At 38.4% G+C, this 27,912-nt stretch overlaps 1 protein-coding gene across 15 annotated transcripts in view; it reads right to left on the bottom strand.

The window, feature by feature from the left end:
- The window catches only part of CHD2 (chromodomain helicase DNA binding protein 2), a 127,183-nt gene that overhangs the window by 57,805 nt on the left and 41,466 nt on the right, over positions 1-27,912 (bottom strand). For 10 of the 15 annotated variants that reach the window (XR_014810934.1, XR_014810935.1, XR_014810933.1 and 7 more), the window contains 9 exons: positions 26,893-26,937; positions 26,537-26,715; positions 23,378-23,502; positions 20,012-20,228; positions 17,829-17,918; positions 16,763-16,953; positions 6,540-6,728; positions 857-1,019; positions 181-333 (listed from right to left, as the gene is read on the bottom strand). Coding sequence is in view for 11 of the 15 variants with exons in the window: in XM_084969366.1 (XP_084825492.1) it covers positions 181-333; positions 857-1,019; positions 6,540-6,728; positions 16,763-16,953; positions 17,829-17,918; positions 20,012-20,228; positions 23,378-23,502; positions 26,537-26,715; positions 26,893-26,937 (1,352 nt within the window). In the remaining 4 variants the exon portion in view is untranslated. Of the gene's footprint in view, positions 1-180; positions 334-856; positions 1,020-6,539; positions 6,729-9,186; positions 9,293-16,762; positions 16,954-17,828; positions 17,919-20,011; positions 20,229-23,377; positions 23,503-23,913; positions 24,038-26,536; positions 26,716-26,892; positions 26,938-27,912 lie in introns of those variants that run through there. The other 5 variants (XM_084969370.1, XM_084969368.1, XM_084969369.1 and 2 more) reach the window with 3 other exon arrangements.

The raw sequence follows: 27,912 nt of genomic DNA on the forward strand, positions 1-27,912 counted from the left end.
CTAAAGGCATGGAAGTAAGAACTAAGACCCTCCTGGAACCTTAAGCTCAATTTGTTTCAAGCAAGGAATCTCTTGTTTTCTACTTCAGGACAATTCAGCAAGCAAAGTATACAATCTAGGGGGAGGGAGGGATGGAGGGAGGAAAGGAAGGAGAGACCCTAAGTACCAAAGCATCCTCACCTGGAAAGGATAGTGCTTAATAGTCAGGTACTCAGCCAGGATATCCAACATTCTCACCATCTGAGAGAAGATAAGGACTCTGTTTCCCCTTTCTCGAAGTCTTGTCAACAGTTTATCTAATAGAATCAGCTTCCCGCTGCTCCTGATCAGGGACTGAAGATTGAAAAGACATTCTAATCATCATCTTCAAAACCATACTTCAATCTGCCCTTCACTTCTAAGAGTTCATATTTCTAAAATCACCTTAAAGCTTTTTGAAACCTTCTGCAATCTGGCTGACAAACAATTTCTAAAATGCTCTTTACTTCCCAGATTTTTCCTAGCTATTTGACTTTACTCACCTTTTTTTTTTTTTTTTTTAATTTTTTTAATCTTTTTCGGGCATATAGAGGTTCCCAGGCTAGGGGTCCAATCAGAGCTGCAGCTGCCAGCCTACACCATACCCACAGCAACGCGGGATCCGAGCCACAACTGCAACCTACACCATAGCTCAAGGCAATGCCAGATCCTTAACCCACTGAGCCACAAAAGGAGCTCCCTCGCACCTGTTTTTAAAGCTTCTCTTGATGCTCCTTAAAAAAATCAGCAAGGAGAAAAAGGAGCATTTTGATAAAAAGCATCTACAGAAACTAAACTGTCTTTTATGAAAGTAATTACAAACAAGGTAGCCACGCACCAGAAGAATCTCCTGTCCATTTTCCCTTTCATTTTCTTCAGGGGGTTTAATCAGATAACAGTGGTTGCAACATTTTTTCAATTCCATCACAATATTAAGAAAACCAGATGTACTGCCTCTTGTTCCTTTGGCAAGAGCCTTGTAATTTCTGGTTAGAATCCATCTGCAAATTAAGATAACAATGATATTACTAGAGTTGAAGAAAGAAACAATTGGGGGTATCAGAAGATTATAAAAGAAAGCAGTTTTACTGACTGGAGATGGGATGAGGACAATGTTAAAAATGCAGAGAGAGGAGTTCTCTTTGTGGCTCAGAGGTTAAAGAACCTGATTAGGATCCATGAGGATGCGGGTTCAATCCCTGGCCTCACTCAATGGGTCAAGGATCCCACGCTGCTGTGAGCTGTGCTATAGGCCACAGATGCAGCTCAGATCCAGAGATGCTATGGGAGTGGCATAGGCTGGCAGCTGTAGCTCCGACTCGACCTCTAGCCTGGGAAATTCCATAGGTCTAGAGTGCGGCCCTAAAAAGCAAAAAAAAAAAAAAAAAAAAAAAAAAAAAAAAAAAAAAAACATGCAGAGAAAGATGTTTTATTTTGTGTTTTGGGTTTTTGGTTTTGTTTTTTTTTTCTTTTTTTCAGAGCTGCAGCTGCTGGCCTACACCACAGCCACAGCAACACCATATCCAATTCCAGGCCGCATCTGCAACCTACACTGCAGCTTGTGGCAATGCCAGATTCTTAACCCACTGAGTGAGACCAGAGATCAAACCCACATCCTCATGGATACTAGTCAGGTTCTTAACCCATTAAGCCACAATAAGAACTCCTAGGATGCTTTATTTTGCTTCTCAAGCCACCTAACCAGGAACCCTCATACATCTCCAGTCAGATTCAGACCATTAATTCATTCTATTGAGCATTTCAACATGGCTGAATAGAAATATTAAAAGGACATAACAACAAATATATATACAAAGAACTCATATATGTAAAACAATGACTGTCACTGAGGCAGTCTTTACTGCAGTATAAAATCGGAGTTAAGCTGTCTAAAATTAGAAAATCAGTTAAATATATTAGATATGCTATACACCCATTGGAACTGTTGTAAAAGGGTACTTTACAGAATACAGTGCTCAGGATAAGTATGTTTTATATCTCGGTTTGGAAAGAAGAGAGAAGTATGTAAATATTCATGCATATCCATATAGATAAGCTTTAACGACAAACTCCAAAATATTAGAAGTACTTTTTTTCTGAGTAATGAAACTTCTTTGTACTTTTAACAATCACACTTTTAGGAATCTATCCCAAAGAAGAATGCTCAAGGAGTTTCATTGTAGCACTATTTATAAAAGGAAAGCATTTGAAACATTCCAAATGTACATCACTAGAGGACTAGTTGAATAAACTATGCTTCGGCTCCGCAATGCAGCTGTAAAAAGGACTGTCTCTATAAACTAGTATGGAGTAATCTCCAGCACAGCTGTTACCCATCGCTAAGTGAAAAAAGTACAGAAAAATGCACAGAGTATGTATGCCACCATTTGTAATAGGAAGAGGGAAGCAATAAGAAAGTTAACATGTATTTGTTTATATTCTAAAAATTGGAAAAAAAAAAAGATAAACATTAAGATTTTAAACTACAATAGTAATTATTATCTAAGGAAAAGAGGGACTAAAATGGAGGAGATGGGAGAGAAGTCAGATATGTGCGAACATGCCAGGCTTGGTAGCTTCACCTTTGAAACTATAAATATTATAAATAATGATGACAATATTAAACAAAGCAATCCCTAAAAAATAAAACTAAAATGAAGTTAACCATCATATCCAAACAGTAACCTAACCACAGAGAAGAAAACCTACCTCAAGTGTTTTAAGATTCTAATCCATTTATAGAGGGACATACCTCTAAAAACAAACCAGGAGTTCCTGTGGTGGCTTAGCGGTAAGAGAACTTGGCTAGTATCCATGAGGATGCAGGTTCAATCCACCGCCGCCTTACTCAGTGGGTTAAGGATCTGGCGTTGCCATGAGCTGTGGTGTAGGTTGCAAATGTGGCTCAAATCTTGCATTGCTATGGCTGTGGCACAGGCCAGCAGCTGTAGCTCTATTTCGACCCCTAGCCTGGAAACTTCCATATGCCGCACTTGCGGTCTAAAGAGCAAAAACAAATAAATAAAATAAAAACAAAAACAAAAACATAGAGGGGGAGGGAGCGTGGTGGACTGGGATCTTGGGGTTAACAGTTGCAAACTATTGCCTTTGGAATGGATAAGCAATGAGATCCTGCTGTGTAGCACTGGAAACTATGTCTAGTCACTTATGATGGAGCATGATAATGTGTGAAAATAGAATGTGTACATGTATGTGTAACCAGGTCACCATGCTGTACAGTAGAAAAAAATTACATTGGGGAAATAACAATTAAAAATAAATAATTTTAAAAAAAAAACCTGCTACTTTAAAAACTTTAACCTATTTTTGTTAATCATCTTGCTAGTGGTAATCCCGGCACTATTATTCTAAGATTCTGTGTGTAGGATGATTAAATTGGTGTCGCTGAAAAGTCAATTTTTTTTTTTAAACTAATGCCTTTATTTTTATTTATTCATTTATTTTTTGGTCTTTTTGCCATTTCTTGGGCCGCTCCTATGGCATATGGAGGTTCCCAGGCTAGGGGTCGAATCGGAGCTGTAGCCACTGGCCTACAACAGAGCCACAGCAACTCGGGATCCAAGCCGCGTCTGCAACCTACACCACAGCTCACGGCAACGCCGGATCGTTAACCCACTGAGCAAGTGCAGGGATCGAACCCGCAACCTCATGGTTCCTAGTTGGATTCGTTAACCACTGCGCCACGACGGGAACTCCCAGAAGTCAAATTTTTTGGTGTGGCTATAAGTTTATTAAGGTCAAATAAAATTTCCGTAGTACTATTTAACTGTAAAAAATTCATGACATATTTTTATCTTTAAAAAAAAGACATCTGCTAATTCCATCCACCAAAAAGATCTGTCAGTAATGCCCACCGCAATTGCAAAAACACCCCAGTGCTGTTTGTGGTCTCCAAATACCATTTCCCAATAAAACAGTATACAGAGCTTGTTGGCTGACTCTGACTCTAGCTCTGGGACTGGAAATGATCAAGATGAACCTCGACATTTTCCCATTCTGGAGAGCAAAGAAGCTATCAACTACTACTAGGATTACGTCAAAAAAACTCCACATCAACTTAAACAAGCTCTCACTGGCTAAAATTGGACCATTAGATCATGAATACAGATAGTAACCGCAACAGAATGAAACACAAGCATGTTTACTGATAAACTTATAATCATACTGAAATAAGTCTCATTAGCTGCATAATCCATTTTTTTCTTTCGAAAATGTCAAAAATTCAACACGGATGGACTTTGAACATATTATGTTGAGTAAGATAAGTCAGAGATAGACAAGTAATGTATATGCTATCATGTATAAGTGGAATCTAAAAAAGCCAAACTTGTAAAAACGAAAAGTAAAATAGTGGTTCCACGGGGTGTGGGAGGGGAAATATGACACATGTTTGAGGGTACAAACTTGGAATGAGTAGTAAATAAAGCCTAGAGATCTAAAACACAGTATAGCAAATACAGACAAAATACAATCATCAACCTTGCTAAGAGACCAGACTTAATGATCCCAACCACCAGAAAGAAATGATCAGCAAGTGACATGGTAGAGGTACTAATCACCAGTACAAGGGCAATCAGACTATAACACATAAATGTATCAAGCTGACATTTGCCACACCTTATATTTGCACAATGTTATATTTCAAATGCACAGTCAGCCCTCCATATCAGCAGGTTCTGCATCTCCGGATATGAAGAGCCAACTGTATTTTGTCATTTTAAATAAAGGACTTGAGGATCCAAGGATTTTGGTATCTGATCCCCTGTGGTTACCAAGGGACAACTGTATTTCAATGAAAAAGAAAAACAAACAAAAAAAAAAAAAACGAAACAAAAAGTAAATAAATACATGTTTTTAATTCAAAAATCAAAAAGAACTATGAATTTACTGTCTTTCCCATGTGAACTGTTGTTCCTCACTTGATGTATGGAAGTTTCTTTTTACAAAGTCATTCCATCTAATAAACAAAGGAGTAACATATACTGAATTACCTCTTTGTAATGGATAATGAATTAGAGATCAGTCAATGCTCATCAATACTTGCTAATACCACAGAAAAAACTACTGTGATAGAACATCTCTTTGCATTCTATGAAACAGTCACACTGAATCTGAGTCTAACCAACCTTCTACATTTAACTCTGAATGATTAGAAAACAAAGTTGTTCTGAGAAAAATGTTAAATGATGCCATGGAGTTGGAACTAGCAAAATCCGGGCAGTGAGAAAAATCTACAGAACATAGACTCAGTTTCTTCACTCAAAGATTTACAAGGGGGGAAAATGAAATAAAATAAACTTAAGAAGTAAACTAACCACAGAGAACTATATCCAATCTCCTGAGATAGATGATGGAAAATAATTTTTTAAAAAAAGAATGTATATACATTTATGACTGAGTCACTTGGCTGTATGGCAGAAATGGGCACAACATTGTAAATCAGCTGTGCTTTAATTTAAATAAATTTAAATAAAATTTATTTAATAATAAATTAAATAAATTAAAATTAAATTAAAATTGATTAAATAAATAAATAAAGCTAGTTAGCGTCCATCACCATTAATGGTTACAACCAGTTGTTCTGGGTTACGGTTTTTTTTCCCTTTGTGATTAGGACTTCTAAGATCTACTTCTTAGCAAATTTCAAATCTGCAATTCAGAATTATCATAGTCACCATGCTGTACATTTCATCCCCATGACTTACATATTTCATAAATGAAGTCTGTACCTTTTGACTCCCGTCATCCATTTCTCTCACCATCCTCACCCCTGTCTATGGTAACCACCAATCTGTTCTATGAGCTTAACCAAGAATCTTTTATCTTTTAATTATTTGTCTCTAGCCTGTCTTCTCTACTAAGCAACAAGCTTCTCTAGCAGGAACACATTCCATTCATTTTCATCTTCTCAGTATCTAGCAGAATGCCTGGCACACTGCAAAACTTTAACAAAGTAAGTGAGTGAATGACAGAGAAGAATTGCATGAATGAGTGAAACATGCCTGTTTATTGGCAGGGGGATAAGCACTAAGAACATGTATTTCAGACCATTTACATAATGAAAAGTACTGTGCAAATTCTCATCTAAATAAAAAAGCAAGAATAATAAATCTTGGAGTTCCTGTCGTGGCACAGCAGAAACGAATCTGACTAGGAACCATGAGGTTTCAGGTTCGATCCCTGGCCTCACTCAGTGGGTTAAGGATCCCGCATTGCTGTAGCTGCGGTGTAAACCAGCAACTACAGCTCTGATTCAACTGCTAGCCTGGGAATCTCCATATGCTAAGGGTGTGGTCCTAAAAAGCTTAAAAAAAAAAAAAAAAAAAAAAAAAGGAGAGAGAGAGAGAATAATAAATCTTCCTCTTTCTGATCATAAATAAATTGCTACTTAAATCTCTGTTGAGGTTTCGCTAAAAAAGGCAGTTTGTCAATCAACTATCTCATGGCTTCCTGGTGCTGATCTTAATCCCATTCAGGCCTTAACCCAGCCAATGACTTACTTGTAATACTGCTTCTGAAGGGCCGACATCTCCACCCTGAGAATCTGTTCGACTTTGGCAGGAAGGGATTTCTCCACATCTTTTTTCACTCTTCGGAGAAGGAAAGGTTCTAGCACCTTATGAAGACTCTGATAGCCATTCTCGCGCCCTTTCCCATGGTCTTCTTCAAAATCTTCCCAGAACTCAAACCTAGAGATGAAATAGCACAGTGTTACTTAACTACATAAAAGAAAAAAAGCATTTTTCCAACCAAAATTTCTTCTTAAAGGAATTACATAGAAAAAAAATTGTTAAAAAAAAATGAACCTTCCCTCTAAGGAAAAATAAATTTTATCAGTCACCAGCTCTTGAATACAGGAAAGGGGAAAACAAAATGGCAAGGGAAAACCAACTAAATCAATTCCATCAGTCCACACTGGGTAAGAGCAAGTTTCCAATTCTAAGCCTGGATCCAGAGTTCACAAAACATTTCAGTATACCATGCGATCAGAATATAAGTAAACATAGTAAGTTATTGTGATAAAATGTTTTGCAGAAAAATTAATCATAAGCTACATTTTGAGAAGCTGAAATTTATTGGGAAAATTAATTTCAGAGGTAAAAAAATAATGAGGGATGATATTACTGCTATCACTGCTCAAAAGTAAAAGTTACATGATTTCCACTGATTTAATAGTTAATGGATTATGAGAATAAACAAGATGATAGCCCCCAGACAGGAAGAGCAATGTAAGTGATACAAATATAATACTAACAGAACTTGGGGTGGGGGGGAACTCAAAATTTATTAATTTAAAAAACGTTTATCGATTTATCACCCATAATAATTCTGCCTGAATTCTCATTTTTAAATCTTTTTTTTTTTTTTTTTTGGCTTCACCTGAGGCATGTGGAAATCAAACCCATACCACCGTTTCAACCTGCCCCAAAGCTGTGGCAACGGCAGACTCTTAATCCACTGCATCACAAGGGAATGTCCCTTGTGTTTAAATCTTAATTCAACCATTTTTGTTTCACTAAATGATTTTGCGACAGAACACCAGAATGGGACATTATCATCAAATTTCTTTCAAAAATAAAAAAATAAAATAAAAAAAGAAATTTATTTCATGAAGCTTAGAAAAATATGCTTTGTCTTGCCAGTAGAAAGCCAACAAAGCACTTGGAAGAACTTGCTGAGTTTATGTGGAGACTAAAGCTCAGTTGGTGACCCACTGCCCCATGGGTCTGACACCAGGCAGCCCTGATCTGCTGAGGCCAGTCAAGGCCCAGAATAATAAACTCAGTGATTCAACATTACCCAGACCTATGTAATAAGGTCTCTGATAAGACCAAAAGTCAAGGACAGCAAATACCAGCACTGCCACTGGGCACAAGGATGTCAACAGAGCCTGCTGCCATTTCTGAACTCATGAATGGCCAAGCATTTCATCATCTAGGGGTCTCGGCATCATCCTTAGTGACACCTGGTAATGTCTGAAACAACTGTATGTTCAGAGAACTAGACAAAATGATCTTTCAGGGTGGAAATCTAAAAACATCATTAAAAGCTTCAGCTTGGCAAACCTAAGGTAAACTGTATTTTGCCACAGTGCTATGAAATTAACTCTAAGAATACAAAATAAAATGAGTTTAAACAGATAAAAGGATTGAAAGGAACAATGTAAACTGAGTTATCTCAATGGCATCTCACATCACACAAAATGTACAAAGCAAATGGAAATGAGGGTTCAGCACTATCTATCAGGCTATCTTCTGAAGAGCTGGGAGATAATTTCAAGAGAATAGTTTAATTTACTTAACGTACAGTATAATTAATGAAAACTATACTAGTCTAAAAATTTAAATATAGACTGTTTTAATAAGATTTAGTTCCCCACTGTTTTAAGCAACAAATATTTTCAGCCATCTAATGTCCTTTCACTATGTTAGAGGAATTAATAAGATTATTTCTGTATATACACACTGAATTGTTTATGAATTGCCTATGGCTGCTTTCTGTCTATACAGCAAATAAGGATCTATGACAGAGACCATAAAGTTGAAAATGTTTACTATAAGGTCCTTTAAGAAAAAGTTTGCTGCTTCTGCAATAGATAACTGTCAATTTATAACACTACATATACAAAAGGTATAGGGGCATAGTGGTGAACTTGTATTAATGCCACACCTCAGCCTAGATTTATTATTTCAGATTATTTCCCTGTTAATAACCTTCTATACTTAACAGATGTCTCTCAACAAAGTAGAAACAATTTTGTCTCTCAACAAAGTAGAAACAATTTTGATTAAATTTTCCAGATCTTGGGATTTTAGAAAAACAGAAGCTCACTCTACTGAGCAATAACAAAGAAGAAAATTAAATCAAAGCAGTGAAGGTGGTCTACTAGAAGTCACGTGATAAATATGTGATGGGAAAAGTGCAAAAAAAGTCACAGACCAGCCTAGACAGCAGAAGCAAAGGTAAAAAAATTCCAATACTAAGAGGTAAGCTCTCTGAATATACTCTACCAAACTGAGTTATTTTGTGAGGTGGATATGAGGTACACATTTGCACATGATAATCTTTATAAGCTAAATTCTTTGATCTAGTCATAACTTTTTCTATCTTAACAACAAATCCCATGCTTTGCAAAATAGTACCTACAAAGTGGCTCAGTGATGTATATCCATAATAAGTGTAGTAATCATATACATAGTCAAGGTAGGCTCCTGGTCAAAGCCACCATGCAGGCAAGTTGCTCAGATAGACTCTGCACAAAGGAAATGGCATTTCAGTTGGTTAAATAGAAGACTAACTTTTAGATGCTGAAAACAATGGCCTACCACAGGTGAGGAAGGCAAAGTTCAAAAGTTACCTGAGCAAACCAAATTCTCTTCTGTACAACAACATTTCTTTAGTGGATCATTTCCTTGAAAGGAACAAATGGTTCTGTAGAGCTGTAATGAACCTCAGGAACTACACTAAGGGTAGGGAAAATACTTCACTGAATTTGTCATCCACACAGCAAGCTCAGACAGAAAGGAAGGTAAATCTTGACTCCTTAACTAATGGGTTCCCTTTTTACATATGCATCTTCGTAAAAAATAATTTTTTAAAAAATGTTTGAAAACGTTTTAAAAACAAAGTTTGCCAAGAGAAAAAGCTCTCTTACACACACACACAAACACACATACACACTGCATCTTTAACTCCAATCCACCCTTCAATAAGTAATCCAAATGGCCACATGGAAAACTTTGGAAGACACTATTTGATTGATCATTTCTAATGGAAAAATTAATTCAAAGTGCCTCTCTTCAACTATGAAAGCAAGATATCTAAAACTTTTTTTTTCCAAAATGTAGCCCATGCTGGGTAGAATGACACAGTTGCTTACAGCAACAAAAAATCAATTACTACCATTTAGGAGTCCAAATTCCTACTGTCCACTTCAGTAGCCAAGTACAAAGGGCAAATCCTAGGTAACCATTCACTGATGGAAACTATGCACCATATCATTTTTCTAGATAACGAACACATATGTTCCCATATTGCCTCAAGATTCCTACTATATAGGATGCTTCTACCTAATCTCAATGGTGCTATGAAGGATATACTGTTTCTCTTAGAATTTGAAGTTCAAAGGACAGTGGCCTTGGTCACAGAAGACCAGAAATTGATCTCAGTCCATTCACTTGTTAACCATGGGATAAGGGACACATTTTCATCTTCTCTCTTAAGACAGCATATTCTTAACACAATCTAAGGCTGAACATATCCAGTGTATCAAAAAGATTATATATAGGAAAATAATAGGAAAATTAAAAAGTAATATACATGAAAATTCTCTTACCTATTCCAGAAAACAAAAATAATAATTGATACCCGTGTTTCTAAACTTTTATACATTATCTGTTTTATAGCAGTACTCTGAAAAGCACATTTTATAAACACATGGGCTTCTGCTAATACATGACAGACAGGGTATTCATTACAGAATGTAGAGTAGAATGTTTAAAAAGAAAACGGACGACTGCCCCCATCATCAGGAAGGTGACTACTACTGACTTACAAGGCTCTACAGAAGGAACAGAGGACCCAGAAAATAGGATAGAGAAAAGAAAGCAATGAGACAGGGTGGGAAGGGTGGAGTATGAAAGAATGAGCAATGTGGGGAGACATGAAGAACCCTCTAATGCAGTGCTTCTCAGCTGGTGGTGCTTCTGCATCCCTGGAGGACATTAGGCAATATTTGGAGAAGCTTTTGGTTGTCGCACCTGAGGAAGGGAGTCACTCCTGGCAGGTGCTGGATAGCAGCCAGGTACACTGCTAAGTATCATATAATGCAAAGGAGAGCCCCCTTACAAAAAATAACTATCCAGCCAAAAATGTCCACAGTGCTAAGGCTGAGAAACTCTGCTCTAAGGCAGAGGAAGGAGGGGTACAGAAGGGCCTCCTCTCTCTGAAGCACTGCAGTGAGGATGCCTGCAGAAAAGGAAATAGTGTAAGCTTGCTCTACTAGCAGCTGTCGTGAGAACAGCACAGTCAGAGTGGTCAAGTTTCTCTATCGTCTTCTGAAGAGCCTTAAACTATTCTTCAAAAATAAAAGTGGGAATTCCCATTGTGGCTTAGACGGTTAAGAATCTGACTAGTAAGCCTTAAACTATTCTTCAAAAATAAAAGTGGGAGGAACCTCCATATGCCGTGGGAGTGGCCCAAGAAATAGCAAAAAAAAATAAAAATAAATAAATAAATAAATAAATAAATAAATAAAAGTGGGAATTCCCATTGTGGCTTAGAAGGTTAAGAATCTGACTAGTAACCATGAGGATGAGGGTTTGATCCCTGGCCTTGCTCAGGAACCGGTGTTGCTGTGAGCTGTGGTGTAGGTCGCAGATACAGCTTGGATCCTACATTGCTATGGCTGTGGTATAGGTCAGTAGCTGCAGCTGATCAAACCCCTAGCCTGGGAACTTACATATGCTGCATGTGCGGCCCTAAAAAGGCAAATAAATAAATAAGAAAAAAAAAAAAAAAAACAGCCATAGACAAATGAAGACAGGATTTGTTGTTAGAAGGCCTGTCTTATAAAAATACTAAAGGAAGCCCTCTGGCTAAAAGAAGTGACACATGATGGCAACCTGAATCCACATGAAGAAAGGAAGCATTGGATAATAAAATGGACAAATACAAAAGACTCTATAAATATATTTTTCTCTTTTTTTAATTTCCTTAAAAACACAGCTTGAATAAAGCGATAATTATAAAATAGTATACTTAGATTATAACACAAAGGAAGTAAAAATGGAGCTATGCAGAAAAGTTGCAGTATTTTACCAGAATTAAATCAGTATTAATCTTAATATTGTGATAAGAAGCATATACTAAAAAACCTTAGAGCAACCACTAAAAAAATAAACTTAAAAAAAATCAAGTAACAGGAAAATCTAAATGGCACACTAACAAATATTTGTTGAAGCAAAAGAAGGCAGTAAAGAAGGGAAAAAAAGGAACAAAAAACATATTTCAATAATTTTTTTTAAATAAATAAGACAAAGGCAAAATAGCAGACATAAATCCAACCATATCACTACTTATATTAAATGTAAATGAATTAATAAATACTCCAATCAAAAGACAGATTTTCTGACTAGAGAAAAAAGAGCCAGCTATATGTTATCTATAAGAAACATATTTTAGACTCTAAGAAAGAAATAGATTGAAAGTAAAACAATGGAAAATAGTATACTCTGCAGGAGCTATAGTAATACCAAAATAGACCTAAGGAACAAGAAATATTATTGAGAGGGACATTTCATAACGACAAAAGGTCGATACACAAGAATGTTTAACAAAAACAAGTGTGCACACACCTACTAACAGAACCCCAAAACTGACAGAAGTGGAAGAAGTAGATCATATTCAACGAGTATAGTTAAATATCAAAATACTTCATTCTCAATTACTTATAAATCTGAAGTCAGCAAAGACACAGAAGGCTGGAACAAGACTACTAACCAAACAGACTTAATGGACACTTACTGAACTCTACCCAACAAAACCAGGATAAACGTTATTCTTCTAAGTACACATGAACATTCTCCAATATAGAAAACATAACAGACCATATAACAAGTAACAATTCATTTAAAGCATATTCTCCAAGACAAAAAAAAGTAAATTACAAATTATTTGGGAAATACCCAAATTATTGGAAATTAAACGCACTTAAAAAAATACATGAGGAAATCACAAGAGAAATTCAAATAGGTGAAATTTAGATTAAATAGACATTCTTACAAAACTAACTAAACTAAGTTAATACGAAATAGATAACTAGAATCAGAATTCATCATTGAAAATTCTCCCACAGGAGTTCTGCTGTGGTGTATGGGTTAAGTATCTGACTACAGCAGCTCAGGTTGCTACAGAGGTGTGGGTTCAAGCCCCAGCCTAGAGCAGTGGGTTAAAAGGATCTGGCTTTGCTGCAGTTGGGACATAGACTGCAGCTGTGTCTCAGATTCAGTTTCTGGCCTGCAAACATCCTTATGCCATGGATGAAACTAATTCCCCACAAAGATTAGCTATGGCTCACAAGGCAACACTACTGAATCCTATCAAATATTTTAAAACAGAAATTACACAAATCTTAAATTGTTTCAGAAAATGGAGCGAATACTCTGCAATTCATTCTATGATTCCAATATTAAAGCCAGGAAAATATCACTAAAACATAAAACCAAAAAAAACTAGAGACTACCATACCTCAGAAACATAGATGGATGGAGTTCCTGTTGTGGCGCAGCAGAAACAAATCCGACTAGGAACCATGAGGTTGTGGGTTCAACCCCTGGCCTTGCTTAATGGGTTAAGGATCCCAGCATTGCCGTGAGCTGTGGTGTAGGTCGCAGGCCCGGCTTGGATCTGGCGTTGCTGTGGCTCTGGCATTAGACCCCTAGCCTGGGAACCTCCATATGCTGAGGGTGCAGCCCTAAAAGGACAAAAGACAAAAAGAAAAGAAAAGAAAAGAAACAAAGATGGAAAAAAATCTTTAACAAGATATTAACAAACTGAATCTAGCAACACATAAAAAGGATTCAACATCATGACCAAGTCAGATTTACCCCAGGAATGAAAAATTGGCTTAATATCTAAAAAGTAACTAATATAATATACCATAACAGTAGAATAAAAAACAAAAACCACATGATCTGTTCAACAGGTACAGAAAAACAGCAAGTGACAAAATCCAACACCCATTTATTATTTAAAAAACTCTCAAAACCTAGGAGTACAAGAAAACTTCTTCAAATTGATAAAGGGTATCTACAAAAATTCTCTAACATTCTACTCCCACAAATTCTAATTCAATGTGAAGGCTCTAACCAGTACAATGAGGCAAGAAATAAAAGGCATCCACCTACATTGGAGAAATGAAGAATTACAGTCTTCATTTAAAGATGTGATTCTAGGAGTTCCCGTCGTGGGGCAGAGGAAACAAATCCGACTAGGAACCATGAGGTTTCGGGTTCGATCCCTGGCCTTGCTCAGTGGGCTAAGGATCTGGCATTGCCGTGAGCTGTGGTGTAGGTCGCAGATGCAGTTCAGATTCCATGTTTCTGTGGCTGTGCCATAGCCCGTCAGCTACAGCTCCAATTAGACCCCTAGCCTGGGAACCTCCATATGCCACAGGTATGGCCCCAAAAAGACAACAGACAAAAATAAAATAAAGATGTGATTCTAATAAAGCACTATATAATCTAGATTACTTTAAAAAAAATTAAAAACCTCTTCCACTCATAAGATAACTGAATTTAAAAATTTCAATTTGAACATTTTTCAAATTTCAAATTTGGCAAAAGATTTGAACAGACATTTCATCAAAGACATACAACTGGCTAATGAACACATGAAAAGATGTCCAACATTATTAGTCATTATAGAAATTTAAGTCAAAACAAAAATGAGATGCCACTCTATACCCACCAGAATCTTTTGGATTCTAAACAATACACCAAGTTTTGATGACAATATAGAGAAACTAGAAAATCCAAACATTTCTGATGTGAATGCAAAATGGTACAGTCTCTTTGGAAAATTATTTCTCTTTGAAAAGTTATTTCTTAAGAAGTTAAATATACATGCTTTCCAAACAACCTGGCAATTCCACTCCTAAATATCTAATAGCATGTCCACACAAAGACAAACTAGCCCTAAACTGAAGCAGTCCAAACATCCATCAACTGGTAACTGGCTACGTATACAATGGTATACCACTCCATTATAAGAGGTAACTCCTGATAAACTCTGTAACATGAGCAAATATCAAAAATATTATGCGAAGTAAAAGAACCCAAAAATAGAAACACTACTTAACAGGATTCCATACAGAAGAAATTTCTAGAATTCTAGAAAAGGTAAATCCCTAGAGATGAAAGCTAATTAGTGAATGCCAAAAAGCTAGAAGTTGAAGCAGAGGTTAACTACAAACAGGAAAGAGGAAAATATTCTAAAAGTACATTATGGTAGAGTTCCCATTGTGGCTCAGGGGTAATAAGCCTGACTAGCATCCGTGAAGACATGGGCTTGATCCCTGGCCTCGCTCAGTGGCCTAAGGACTGACTTGGTGTTGCCGGGAGCTGTGGTATAAGTCACAGACACAGCTTGGATCTGGCGTTGCTGTGGCTGTGGTGTAGGCTGGCAGGTACAGCTCCAATTCCACACCTAACCTGGGAACTTCCATACACCAAGAGTACAGTCCTAAAAAGACAAAAAATAAAATAAAATAAATTAGAAAGTACATTATGGTGATGGTCGCACAATTCTATAAACTTACTAAAAACGTATTGATTTGTGAACTTACAACGGTGCATTTTTTGGTATGTAAATTATATCCCAACAGGGTGTTTAAAAAATAATTAACAGCATGTGGAGAAAGGGACCATTCCTCTATGTTGCTCATGGCACCCAAAATGCCTTGCTCAGTTTATGGCATGTAGTAGGCACTCAAGTCTTTTCTAAATTAAAAAAAAAAAAAATGTGGCATATTTACCTTTCAAGTTGACAACTCTTAATTGAACTGTTTACTGTAATGGCAACATGCGCCATTGATAAAGTAAACAAGAGCCTTACTACTTTTGCTTTTTTGGTTTTTTTTGTCTTTTTGCCTTTTCTAGGGTCACTCCCGTGGCATATGGAGGTCCCCAGGCTAGGGGTCTAATTGGAGCTGTTGCTGCTGGCCTACGCCAGAGCCACAGCAACATGAGATCGGAGCCTCGTCTGCGACCTACACCACAGCTCATGGCCACGCCGGATCCTTAACCCACTGAGCAAGGCCAGGGATCAAACCTGCAACCTCACAGTTCCTGGTTGGATTTGTTAACCACTGTGCCACAACGGGAACACCGAAGCCTTGCTACTTTTGAATGCATAATTTAATGAGATGGGATGAACAAGGAAATAAGTGATGCCATTTAGAAAATAAAACAGGGTACAGATGATAAGCATAAAAAACTTTAGGTTCAGTGGTCCGAGAATACCTCTAAAAGGAAGTGGTCATATAAGCTGAGGCTAAGAAGTAACCAGCCATATAAAGATAAGGAGGAGGAAAAAAACGTTCCAGACAAAAAGAATAGCAATGGCTTGGCATGTCAAAGGAACAGAAAGATGGCCAGAATGGTCAAAGCACAATGAACGAGGAGAAAGGGGTATGGGATGGGAGTCAAACTAGGTAGGGTACTCCATCGAACATCACTGGATAATTTTAAGTTTCATGAAATGTGCAAACCATCTCTCCCATAAAAATCTTTTCAGTAAAGACACTCCACAATTGTCTAAGAAGATCTAAAGCTGATGCTTTTCTTATCAAAAATTATAATTTAAAATATTTTTTAATGCTGTCAGACTGTGTACCTTGTATACTTCAATTATATCAAACATCTTATGGCAACAGTGAGGAGGTATGACGTTTCCTATTTACCAATTATTTCCACCAAAGCATTAAATGATTCAAATGTTTGGCAGACAATATGCTTTCCTCCCTAACAGAATGGTTTCTGAGCTTTCTATTTCTATCATTTGTTATGAAACATTTCACTACATTTGTTGCTGCCTCAAGTTCAATGCTTTGCTTTCCCCAAACCATGCCATCCGTTTTCCCTAAGGTCTCCTAAAAAAAGTTAAAAAGCATTGGCATTTCAGACAGTCTAGCATCTTTTGAAATACATAGGAAGGAGCTTACTTCTCCGGCATAATAAAGTGCAGCAAGGACCAGAGCTCTTTGAGGGAATTCTGAAGAGGGGTCCCCGTAATCAGGAGCCTATGGTTGGACTTGAAATCAATCAGAGTTTTATACAATAAAGAGTCATCATTCTTCAACCGATGGGCTTCATCCACTCCCAGAAAGGCCCAGTTAATACTGCCCAGCACAGTCTAAAGCAAAAACAAAACAGAACGAGCCACCAGGTCAGAAGGGAACCCAAAAGTACTTGCAAGTGTTAATTATCTCTGTACAAATACCATCACAAAGGCATACATAGACACATTTACTCTTCACTGACTTAAAGTATATCAGGACTCTTCTGTTTATTCTATTAGTTGCCAAATTGGTGTCTACTCAAAAGAGCAGGTCATCATCTAAAAGGAATGGGGGGGCGGTGGCAAGAGGGAGGTCTCTTATGCCAGGTATTGCTGCATGCCTCAAAGCAAAAACACAAAAATGGTATGCTGGGCAAAAACACCACAAAACAACAAATGATTTTGCAGCCTCTCCTTAATTAAGATTCTCCTCTGTCTATTCTCCACCCCACCCCTGAAGCACAGAAACACCAAGAGCCACCAAACTGAACTTCTGTACACTTATTACCACCAACAGGCTTACCCTCCACATACATTTCTTACTAGATGGTAGAAAGGAGATAATTTAAAGAGGTTCATTTTTCTGTCCTCCTCACAGAAACCATTCACAACATGTGTTCTGGAGAAATCCTTAACAATATGATGGGAAATCTTTGAGATTAACACTCAAGACCAGTTTCCAATGACTGACTGGAATCTCTGGTAAGTTACTGGCCTCAATGCCCTTTCACCCTCTTTAATTCAAGTGGCTTAGGTGACCCAAGGTCCCCTTCAACTATAAGGTTCTGTTCATTTTTTCATAACCTTAATATTCTTCATGGATTTATTTTGTTGTTCATTTGTTTGCTTTTATAAAGAAAGAAAAATAACATGGCAAGTAGGAAGCAAAGATCCTACCATTTGGATACGTCATACTCCAAAATTTAGCCTTTTAGTTACCAATTACATACCTTATCTTTTAAGAGAATCTCATATGTTGTTATAAGTGCATTGAACTTCAGCCGTTTGGTCTGAGAGTGAATCCATTCATATTCTCGTATCTATAAGAAAAAAAAAAATGGTAATTAAGATACAATATCTACTTTTACCTTTATCACCAAAGTTTTATGATAGATACAACAGAAATACACCAAATAAAAATAAAGCTGATTAGAATTTAATGAATACTGTATACACTCTAAATTGACCTAAGCAACCAAAGCATAAAGCAATAAGTGTTAGAATTAAAAGATCTATCACTGAGCAGCAAAAACTTTATTGCCAGAATTCAAAGTGTTGTCTCCCCTTGCCCCCCCAATACATTTGACAAAAAAAATGTAATTCAGCAGCAAATAAACCATGCCAACTTGAATTTTTCCAGGGTTCTCAAAGAATGAGAATTTTTAGAAGGAAATATAATTTGATTACTCTTTAAGTAAGGCATATTTTTATTAATAAATAAATTTATTTCTGACTTCTAGCTTGGTCAGAAATTTCGTTAATCATACATCAGAAAGACGTGGCCCCCAAGAAAAGAAAGGGAGCCTTATAGGATGAAAATATAATTTATTTGAAAGAGAATAAAGTAAAGGAATACGAAGACTGACACTCATACTGAAGAATAGCGTATATAACTGGATGCCCAGCAAGCACAATGGCCCATGACAACGCTCCTGCAGTTTGGCTGTCAAGTTAGGAACTGGAGAGCAGGTCAAGGAGTGCTGTACGTGATCACCATCAAATAGGAAAAAAAGAACAAAGAAAAGGAGTACAGGAAAGAAAAGAAAATGTCCCTGATGCCACAATTTTTCAGAGTTTATTTTCTTTGTCTTCACCTTTAAATGCAGTGCTTAAAGCCATTTTGCATTACCTACAAATCTTTTTTTTCAATGGTTAACAAGGGGATTAAGAAGCTTAAGAACTACTCTAATACCTAGAAACTCAAAATTACAGCAATGAAATCTGCCAGAATTTAGGTTAGACAATTTTAAAGAAAATATTTAATAAAAATTTTAATTGGCACGATAATATATGACATAACACCTCTCTCAAAGGTTTAAGGATTCCTGATGACTTGCGCTTATTATAAGCAATCCCCTAGAAACAGTTTACTCAACATACATACAGTGGTGAAAAGGCAAAGGTCTGGGACTGGACACGGCTTTGTCCCAACCCCAGCTCTGCCACCTTCCAGCTGGCCTGGGGATAAGTGTTAAACTCTGAGTTAATTTCTTCATCAGTAAGTTGGAAAGTATATCATCTACTTTGAAGACTATCGAGAAGACTACAGGTAATAGATACAAAACACCTAGCATACAGCACTTTTTAAAAAGTAAGTCATTATCAAGAAAAGATCTGTAAAACAAAGATAAACTTAAGGTCATGTGTTCTAAGCTCCTGATGATCAAGTGAACATTGATATCAGACAAATAATTCTCATTTCTGCAGCTCTGAAATGGCTCATTGTCTTTTTACTCTTTGTTTTTTGGGGGTTTGTTTTTTGGTTTTGGTTTTTTTTTATCTTTTTTAGGGCTGCACTCACGGCATTTTGGACTTCCTAGGCCAGGGACTGAATCAGAACTGCAGCTGCTGGCCTACACCACAGCCACAGCAACGCCAGATCCTTAACTCAATGATGAGGCCAGGGATTGAACCCACATCCTCATGCATAACTAGTCAGGTTCGTTACCCCTGAGCCACAATGGGAACTTCTTATTCCTTTCTTAAAAGTTACACATCCTCATCATCTTAAAAGGTTAGAAAACAAACTCTAAGAACTCAATTATTTTCGGTAATATCTCTGCTCATATAGCAAAAACAACATTCACATTCCACAAGGTATTAACTCTATCTTATAATCTTTCATAAACAAAGCAGATTTGAAAGTACAGAGGACAGAGAGAAGAAAAACTTAATACTGCAATCCAACTCAAGAGAGATTCCCATTCATGTATGCTGTTTCTTTTCTTTACATAGTAAGCATATGTTTTAAAGACTATCTGAAATGTATTTCTGTGATACACAAATCTTCCAATAGCAGGTGCATAGCACAGTGTCAGAATCATAATTTTACTAAACACTATAACGGCTTTAGGTCAATTTCCAAAATACATTTATAACATAGATTCTATCCCAATTCTTTTTGTTTACACACCGTATTTCTGCTCATCAGGTCACCTATGTAAACCACTACGTTAATCTCTGGTGCCCAGATTTCAAACTCCCTCTGCCATGAGGTGAGGGTGGATAAAGGGACGACTATAAGAAAGGGGCCATACAGCTGGTGTTGGTGGAACAGGTAGGAGAGGAATGATATGGTCTGGATGGTCTTTCCTAGGCCCATTTCATCAGCAAGGATTACACTGTTACTTCTGCAGAAAGAAAAAACAAACAAACAAACAAATCATTAGTTCTCAAAAAAAACATATGAGCACAAACAGCAGTGGCATCAGTGCCTCATGATGTCACTGAGCAAGACCCTGGGTGTGAGCCTCAAATGTCTTCCTCTCATCTGCAATTAAGTCTCCTACATAAGATGCTAATAGAAGCTTAAAGAGCAGAATAACAAGTATCTAAGTATAATCAAAATTTGGATTACAGAGTTCCTGCTGAGAATCAGCAGGTTAAGGATCTGACACTGTCTCTATGAGGATGTGGGTTCTATCCCCAGTTTCACTGAGTTAAGGATCCAGTGTTGCCACAAGCTACAGTGTAGATCACAGATACAGCTCAGATCTGGCATTGCCGTGGCTGTGGTGTAGGCCTCAGCTGCAGCTCCAATTTGACCCCTGGCCTGGAATGTCCATATGCCCCAGGTGCAGCTGTAAAAAGAAAAAAAAAATTTGGATTACTACAAGAGCCTATTCAGACTACATTTTTTATCTTGCATTTTGGTCTTTTACATCTATGCAGTGTAAATACAGAGAAGGCACGTTCTGTTATACTGGTGTATACAAGCATGTGACCTTGGGTTCCATCAATACAGAAAGCAAGGGCAGACGAGTTATCCCCACTGCTAGTGAACCCTACAGCCTGACAGTCACGAGCCCTTGTTCAAACTGCCCACACATTCCACTGCATGCCCCTGGGCTGTTTAATGTTACCTATACTACTCCCTAGACCTACGTGCTGCAGGTGCACAGAGCTTATTTGAAACATACTAGTAGTCTACAGCAGAAGTAGGCTGCCAATCAGATCTCTGAATCCCACCCTAAAACTACTGAAGCCGAATATCTGAGAAAGGGCTCAGGAAGCTGTATCTCTGGGTTTTGGCTGGGTTGGGGGGGTGGCTGCATCGTCAGCATGCCTAAATTCCTGGGCCAGGGAATGAACCCGAGCCACAGCAATGACACCACCAGATTCTGAGCGACAAGGAAACTCCAGGAATCTATATTTTTAAAACATACTTCTAGTTATTGTGTTAGAGGTATATTCTTTGAACCATACTTTGAGAAATACTGCTCTGGGAGACAGGCTGAATTTCAGCAGTATACTAATAGGAAAGGACTGCCCAAATACAAGAAAAAAAAATTAATTTAATTAACACTTAAAAAGAAATAGCCAGAATTGGGCAAGTATATTCACAAAATAGAAAATAGCCCATTTGGCAGGAAATCAGGAATGCATATGTGACATAAAGTTACAAACGTTAAAAAGGTCCCTGAAAACCAGGCCATATAAGGTTTACATACATACAACACGAGCTTTATCAATGGACCAGAGAGAACAAACGTAATAGTCAAGTTAAAGACAACTTAATTGATTAGAAAAACTAGACATTTAATTCACCAAGAAGAGACTGATTGCTTTGAGTAATTTTCTTCCTATTTCTTTCTTTCTTTTTTTGCTTTTTAGGGCTACACCCACAGCACATGGAAGTTCCCAGGCTAGGGGTCCAATCGGAGCTGTAGCTGCAGGCCTACACCACATCCGTAGCAACATCAGATCTGAGCCTCATCTCCAACCTATACCACAGGCTCAGAGCAATGCCAGATCTCTAACCCTCTGAGCAAGGCCAGGGATCAAACCCTCAACCTCATGGCTCCTAGGCAGATTAGTTTCCACTGAGCCACGATGGGAACTCCTCCTTCCTATTTCTCTCACCTTTTCACAACACTGGGTAGGAAACGGGGTTAATTTTCTCAACATTTCCTCTCCCTAGTAAACTACCACCATCTGTTTGTACACATGAAAGTAAATTAGGATTAATCTGCCTGTTTTTCTGAGACTAGACCAAAACAGCACATTACTTAATCTAAGGTTCCCCTGGCCTAGCAGCTGTCTGGGCCCTTTTCAGCTGATGCTGAATTAGTTTAAAGTAGAAAATGCTGGCTCAGAACTCCTATATGAAACATAGCATGACTCTGGACAAGAGCTCCTAAGAGCCCTCAACTGTAAAATAAGAACGTTAGCTTTGCAACTTCTCATGGCTCCACCTAGCTTTCTAACCAGCCTTTAGAAGATCCGGTCTCACTGATCTCTGAAAGAAAAACAGTTTTCAAGCAATTTAGAACATTTACATCAGACCTCCATTCTCAGTCATAGAAACTGAATCCCCTCAAGATCTCGGATTCGCACATTCAATGTTAAAAACTACATGAGTTTTTACAAGATAAAGAGTAATAGTTCAATCGAGAAAGTCATTGTAAAAGTGTCTCCATGACTAAAAAATATCTTTTCAGCACTGAGAAAGAAGTTCACGTTTTTATTTTCAGGCTGTAGTCTATTTCTGAAATAAGAAATCTTGCTTTACCATGAAACACTGAAGAAATTAAGAGTCTGCATATGGGGAAGGAATTTGTAGACACACAATAAAGGTACTTTGCACACAGGATGCTCCATGAGGACAGGGAAATCCTTTCTTTTCTTGCTTAAATTCTCAAGGCCTGTATGAGTCCCTGATGCACAGTAATTAGGGGGGATTTAAATTTGCAATTGAATTTGATGAATAAAATTTATAAGTACATCCTCAAAGAACCGTTAAACCTCAAGTGCTATTATCGTGCCCCCCCCCATAAGACTAAGGTGAACTTGTCACAAAAAGTAAAGGATACTTTCACAAGTTCAACAGAGAACTTTCTCTACCTAGGATGACCTATACAGCAACTGCAGGACAAGGGATCACACTTCTCAGCACTACCACATGCAATTTCCAGTTTCCCTGGTCTAGAAAGAAAAATAAACGGGAAAAAAGACATTTTCTTTTTTTTTTTCTGAGAATAACTCCTTCCACACCAAAGATTTGGGCAAATTATCCTGCTACTTATACTCATGAATAACACAGTATGACATAGGTCTCCGGCTATGACAAATTACCCCCTAAATAACTAAATAACAAAGTATTCTTTACTTCAGGCTAAAGTGGTATTACACATACATAAAGAGTTCCAGAAGTGACTTCTCTCAATCACATAATTTAATTCTATAATATACAATAGGAAGAAGTTATTCTTTGCATCCAACAAGAAAAGAAAAAAGTCAAAAATAGTAAAGAAAATTTCAAACATATTTTTCCACCTACTTGCACCAGGAGTGAGCAAGCCAGTTGAGACCTTCTAGCTGATAATCTCGGAGCTCCAGATTCTCTCCTCCTAAATATGCTGGCTGTTTCTTTAAAGCCACAAATCGTGGTCTCTGCTTCAGAGCCTGAAAAACAAAATATGACAAAGCCCAGGTCTGAAGAAAACCTTCTTCCCTCTTTCTATGTTAAATGCTAGCCATGATTCCTGTGCTCTACACAAAAGCATAAGAATTCAAATTTTACAGCTGAATCACCAACCCCACCCAACCAACCATGAGCTGCTACGTCCCATGGCCAGATTGCATCGGAAATATTTTTTAGTTATTGCTCTTTTCCAGAAATAAGTTTGTGAACATCATTAAATAGCACTTACTTTACATTAGCTCCACTGTACAGCAGTAAGTCTCCTATTTTCACCTCTATGTTACCTTATTCTAAACAGCACAAAACAATGCCTCTGGGAAAGTCTGTATATGCTAAATGCAGCAGAACTTTACCATACAGCATTTGTAAATTCTGAAATGCAGCCCACCTACCTTGAACCCCCAACTGTGTGAGTTTGGTTTTCTGAAGGAAAGGATGCTGCTTTCACCTCCAGAGGTGTGAAGAATTGGCAGTCTAGTAAAGCCATGCCTCTATGGTTTGCACAAAATGTGGATTCTGTGGCCAAATCAGTTTGGGAAACAATGGATTAAAAAGTTATATAAATTTCATTACTCACGACTTTCCAAAGTCTAACATGCTTGTATATGCAGTGAACTTACAGGAGAAATTCATTCAGGAATGCTTCCCAAAGTTATTTGGCCACAATAGTCTTTTCTCAGGGAGCATTTCTCTGAAGATTAGCATTCTATAGAATTAGTGCCTTATTATGAGAAGTATCATCCTAATAATGTATTTGATAAGGTAATTATGGATAGTTTCAGCTCTCCTCTGTGAGCACCTGGCAGTAAATGAAATCAGATGCCTCACTCTCCCCACCAAAAACTGGTTGTCCACTTTCACCAAGTCTCCCCATGATGCTCCTCCCATCCGGTCCTTCCACCCACTGCTACTCCCCTGGTCCTCACACTACTTCTTCCTTCATGGGCATCTTCCTGGTGGGACCTTCTGGCTTTGAAGACGATTGTGTGATGTCTCCTATACAATGCATTAGATGAAGCTTTTTCTTTTTCCTTCTTCTTCTTTTTTTTTTTTTTTTCCTTAGGAGCCGCACCAGAGGCATATGGAAGTTCCCAGGCTAGGGGTTGAATTGGAGCTGCAGCTGCCGGCCTATACCACAGCCACAGCAATGTCAGATCCTGGCTGCGTCTGCGACCTATACCACAGCTCGGGCACCACCAGATCCTTAACCCACTGAGCGAGGCCAAGGATAAAATCCGCATCTTCATGGATCCTAGTTGGTTGGGTTTGTTAACCACTAAGCCACCAAGGGAACTCCAAATGAAACTTTCTAAATGAAATACTATTTCCTGCCTGCTGCTCTACTCAGGAGGGTGAGCTTATTATTAATATCCATAGGATAAAGTCAAAGTACCCTTCAAGATATTCAAGATACACACACTCTGAACTGCCAATATCACCTCCCTCTCTTCCAACCCCGAAGTCTGGAAGTCCTCCTACTGCTATAAGAATATCTCTCTTTTTTTGGCTTTTTGGGGCCACACCTGCAACATATGGGAATTCCCAGGCTAGGGATGGATTTGGAGCTGCAGCTGCTGGCCTTCACCACAACCATAGCAATGCCAGATCCAGCTGCATCTTCGACCTACGCAGCAGCCTGAGGAATTGCCAGATCCTTAACCCACTGAGCGAGGCAAGGGATCCAACCAACATCCTCACAGACACTTATCTGAGCTTCTTTAATCCGCTGAGCCACAACAGGAACTCCAAAAATATCTTTCTCTTGATATCTTTCATGGAAGGGCAGTAACCTCAGACCCCTTTTGCTGTCTATCCAGCTCCAATCTATTCTTCAAGGATCATGGCACTTTAAATGCCATGATTTCCTCTTGTTTTACAACCCCTTCAGGAGTTCAGGTCATGGTGCAACAGAAACGAATCCAACTAGGAACCATGAGGTTTTGGGGTTCAATCCCTGGCCTCGATCAGTGGCTTAAGGATCCGGCACTGCCACGAGCTGTGGTGCAGGTTGCAGACACGGCTCGAACCTGGCATTGTTGTAGCTGTGGTATATAGGTCAGAAGCTGTAGCTCCGATTAGACCCTTAGCCTGGGAACTTCCATATGCCACGTGTGCAGCCTTTTAAAAAGACAAAAAACAAACAAACAAAAAAAAACCTTCAATGATTCCTGGAGCTCAGTGACTTCTACCTCTGTACATACTCTTTATCACACTCACTGACCTCCAACTACACACTGCTTTTCACAGAACGGCTTGGAGCCGTGGATTTGAATGGCGACTTTTCAGAAACAGACCCTGTATCTCACACATACTTTTACTGCCAAGGACCCAAGCATACCTTTACACAGGGAATGAATTCCAACGAAAGAAAAGGAACTGTACAGGGAATGAATTACAACAAAAGAAAGAGATCTGCCTATATAGTTTCTAACCTGGAATTCAGAGACACTCTCCTTTCCTGTCACCTCTCTTCAAAGTGCTTAAACTCTTTCAAGTATTCTCCATAGTTACCTCTAGTTAGACATACCTAACTCTGTAAACAGTAAGATTAAAGAAGTCAGAAAAGCCATTATATAATTCATCCTCTCCTTTTGTTTTAATTATTCTTTTATTTTTTAGGCCACACTTGCAGCATATGGAAGTTCCCAGCTAGGGGTCAAATCAGAGCTGTAGCCGTCAGCCTACACCACACCCATAGCAACTTGGGACCCGAGCCACATCTGTGACCTACACCACAGCTCATGGCAACACCAGATCTTTAACCCACTGAGTGGGGCCAGGGAGCGAACCTGCATTCTCAGGGATACTAGTCAGGTTCATTACCGCTGAGCCATGAGGGGAACTCCCTGTTTTAATTATTTTCCTTTGATGTCAAGGTTAAGTCAGCTTCTTTCACTTCAAAATGGGAGTTAGCATTTACTTTTGCAGTGTTTTATCTTCCCAACATCTATGTGGCCAACGCTTTGTAGCAATATACCTTTCCCCTGAAAATTCAAAAGCCAGCAATCACCACACCTTGCATTCTCTTGTTGGGATGGTTTTTGAATTATTCCGACTATGGAAGCTGTCAATGCAGCTCTGGAATTTCTTTCCAATCAAGGCTTCATCTTCCCAGCTGCACTCTGAATAGGGCAGTCCCATCCATTTGCATAGATACTCAGGTTCATTTGATGGTGCCGGCTTCCGACTGTGAGCTATTTCACATATAAAAATTTATAGATCAGCAACTGTCAATCAAAGGAGAGGAGTGACATTCTGTTTTATGTGTAACCAATGAAAGAAACACCATATGGCAAAACTGTAAATACTCTGCAAAACATGAACTGCTCTTAAGTGCTAAACAACATTTATAAACAAGATCTCTTGCTCACCTGGAAAATCTGTCTGACCCAATGTAGATTTGCTTGTCTTCACAGCTAAATAAATGGAAAATTAAGTAAGTTATTATCATAACCAAGAAGAGAGTGACATTTGTGGTCCTACGTGTAAGAGCAGAGATATACTCTACTATCTCACATCTTAAAAAAAAAGAAAATCAGTCTTATCCTCATGGTCCTGGTCTAGCTATCACCCCATTTATATGTCCCTCCTTCACAACAAAGCTCCCAAGGGAGTTGTTTTCATTTACTGCCCCTCACCCTCTCTGAAGCCACCCCATCGGGTCTGCATCCCCGCCACCTCATGGATCCACCTCACCAGTGCCAGGCCTATTGCCAAGCTGAAGGATCAAGTCTCAGTCCTCACTGCCTTCGACAGCAGCGTCTCCCACTCCCCGAGTCATGTGAATCACCTGGCTTCCAGCACACCTCCCTCTCCTGGTTCCCCTCCTACCTCACTGGCTGTTCTTTCTCACTATCCTTTGCTGCCTTCTTCCTGACTTCCGAAGGCTGGAATGCTCTGACATCTAAGCTCACCATGTATACAGTTCTGATGATCCCATTAAATCATAGGCTTTATATACTATCTCTAATACTGAGAAATCCGGAGTTCCCATCGTGGCTCAGTGGTTAATGAACCTGACTAGTAACTATGAGGTTGCAGGTTCGATCCAGTGGGTTAATGACCCGGCATTGCCATGAGCTGTGGCATAGATCACAAACGTGGCTCAGATTCCATGTTGCTGTGGCTGTGGCGTAGGTCGGCAGCTACAGCTGCAATCTGACGCCTAGCCTAGGAACTTCCATATGCCGTGGTGCGGCACTTTAAAAAAAAAAAAAGAAAGAAAGAAAGAAAAAAAAAATATTGAGAAATCCTCTAATTGAACTCTCCAACCCAGACTAAGAGTTCTAAACTCCAGGCTCACATACACCACAGCCTTCACAATACTATCCACTCAGATGACTGAGAAGTATTATCAAACAGATAAATATCAAACTAAGCTCTTGATTTTC

Source organism: Sus scrofa, chromosome 7, assembly GCF_054392235.1.
Source record: "Sus scrofa isolate SSC_HxYL_T2T_F1_AM1 chromosome 7, Sscrofa_HxYL_maternal_Yorkshire_Landrace_v2.0, whole genome shotgun sequence".
NCBI lineage: Eukaryota > Metazoa > Chordata > Mammalia > Artiodactyla > Suidae > Sus > Sus scrofa.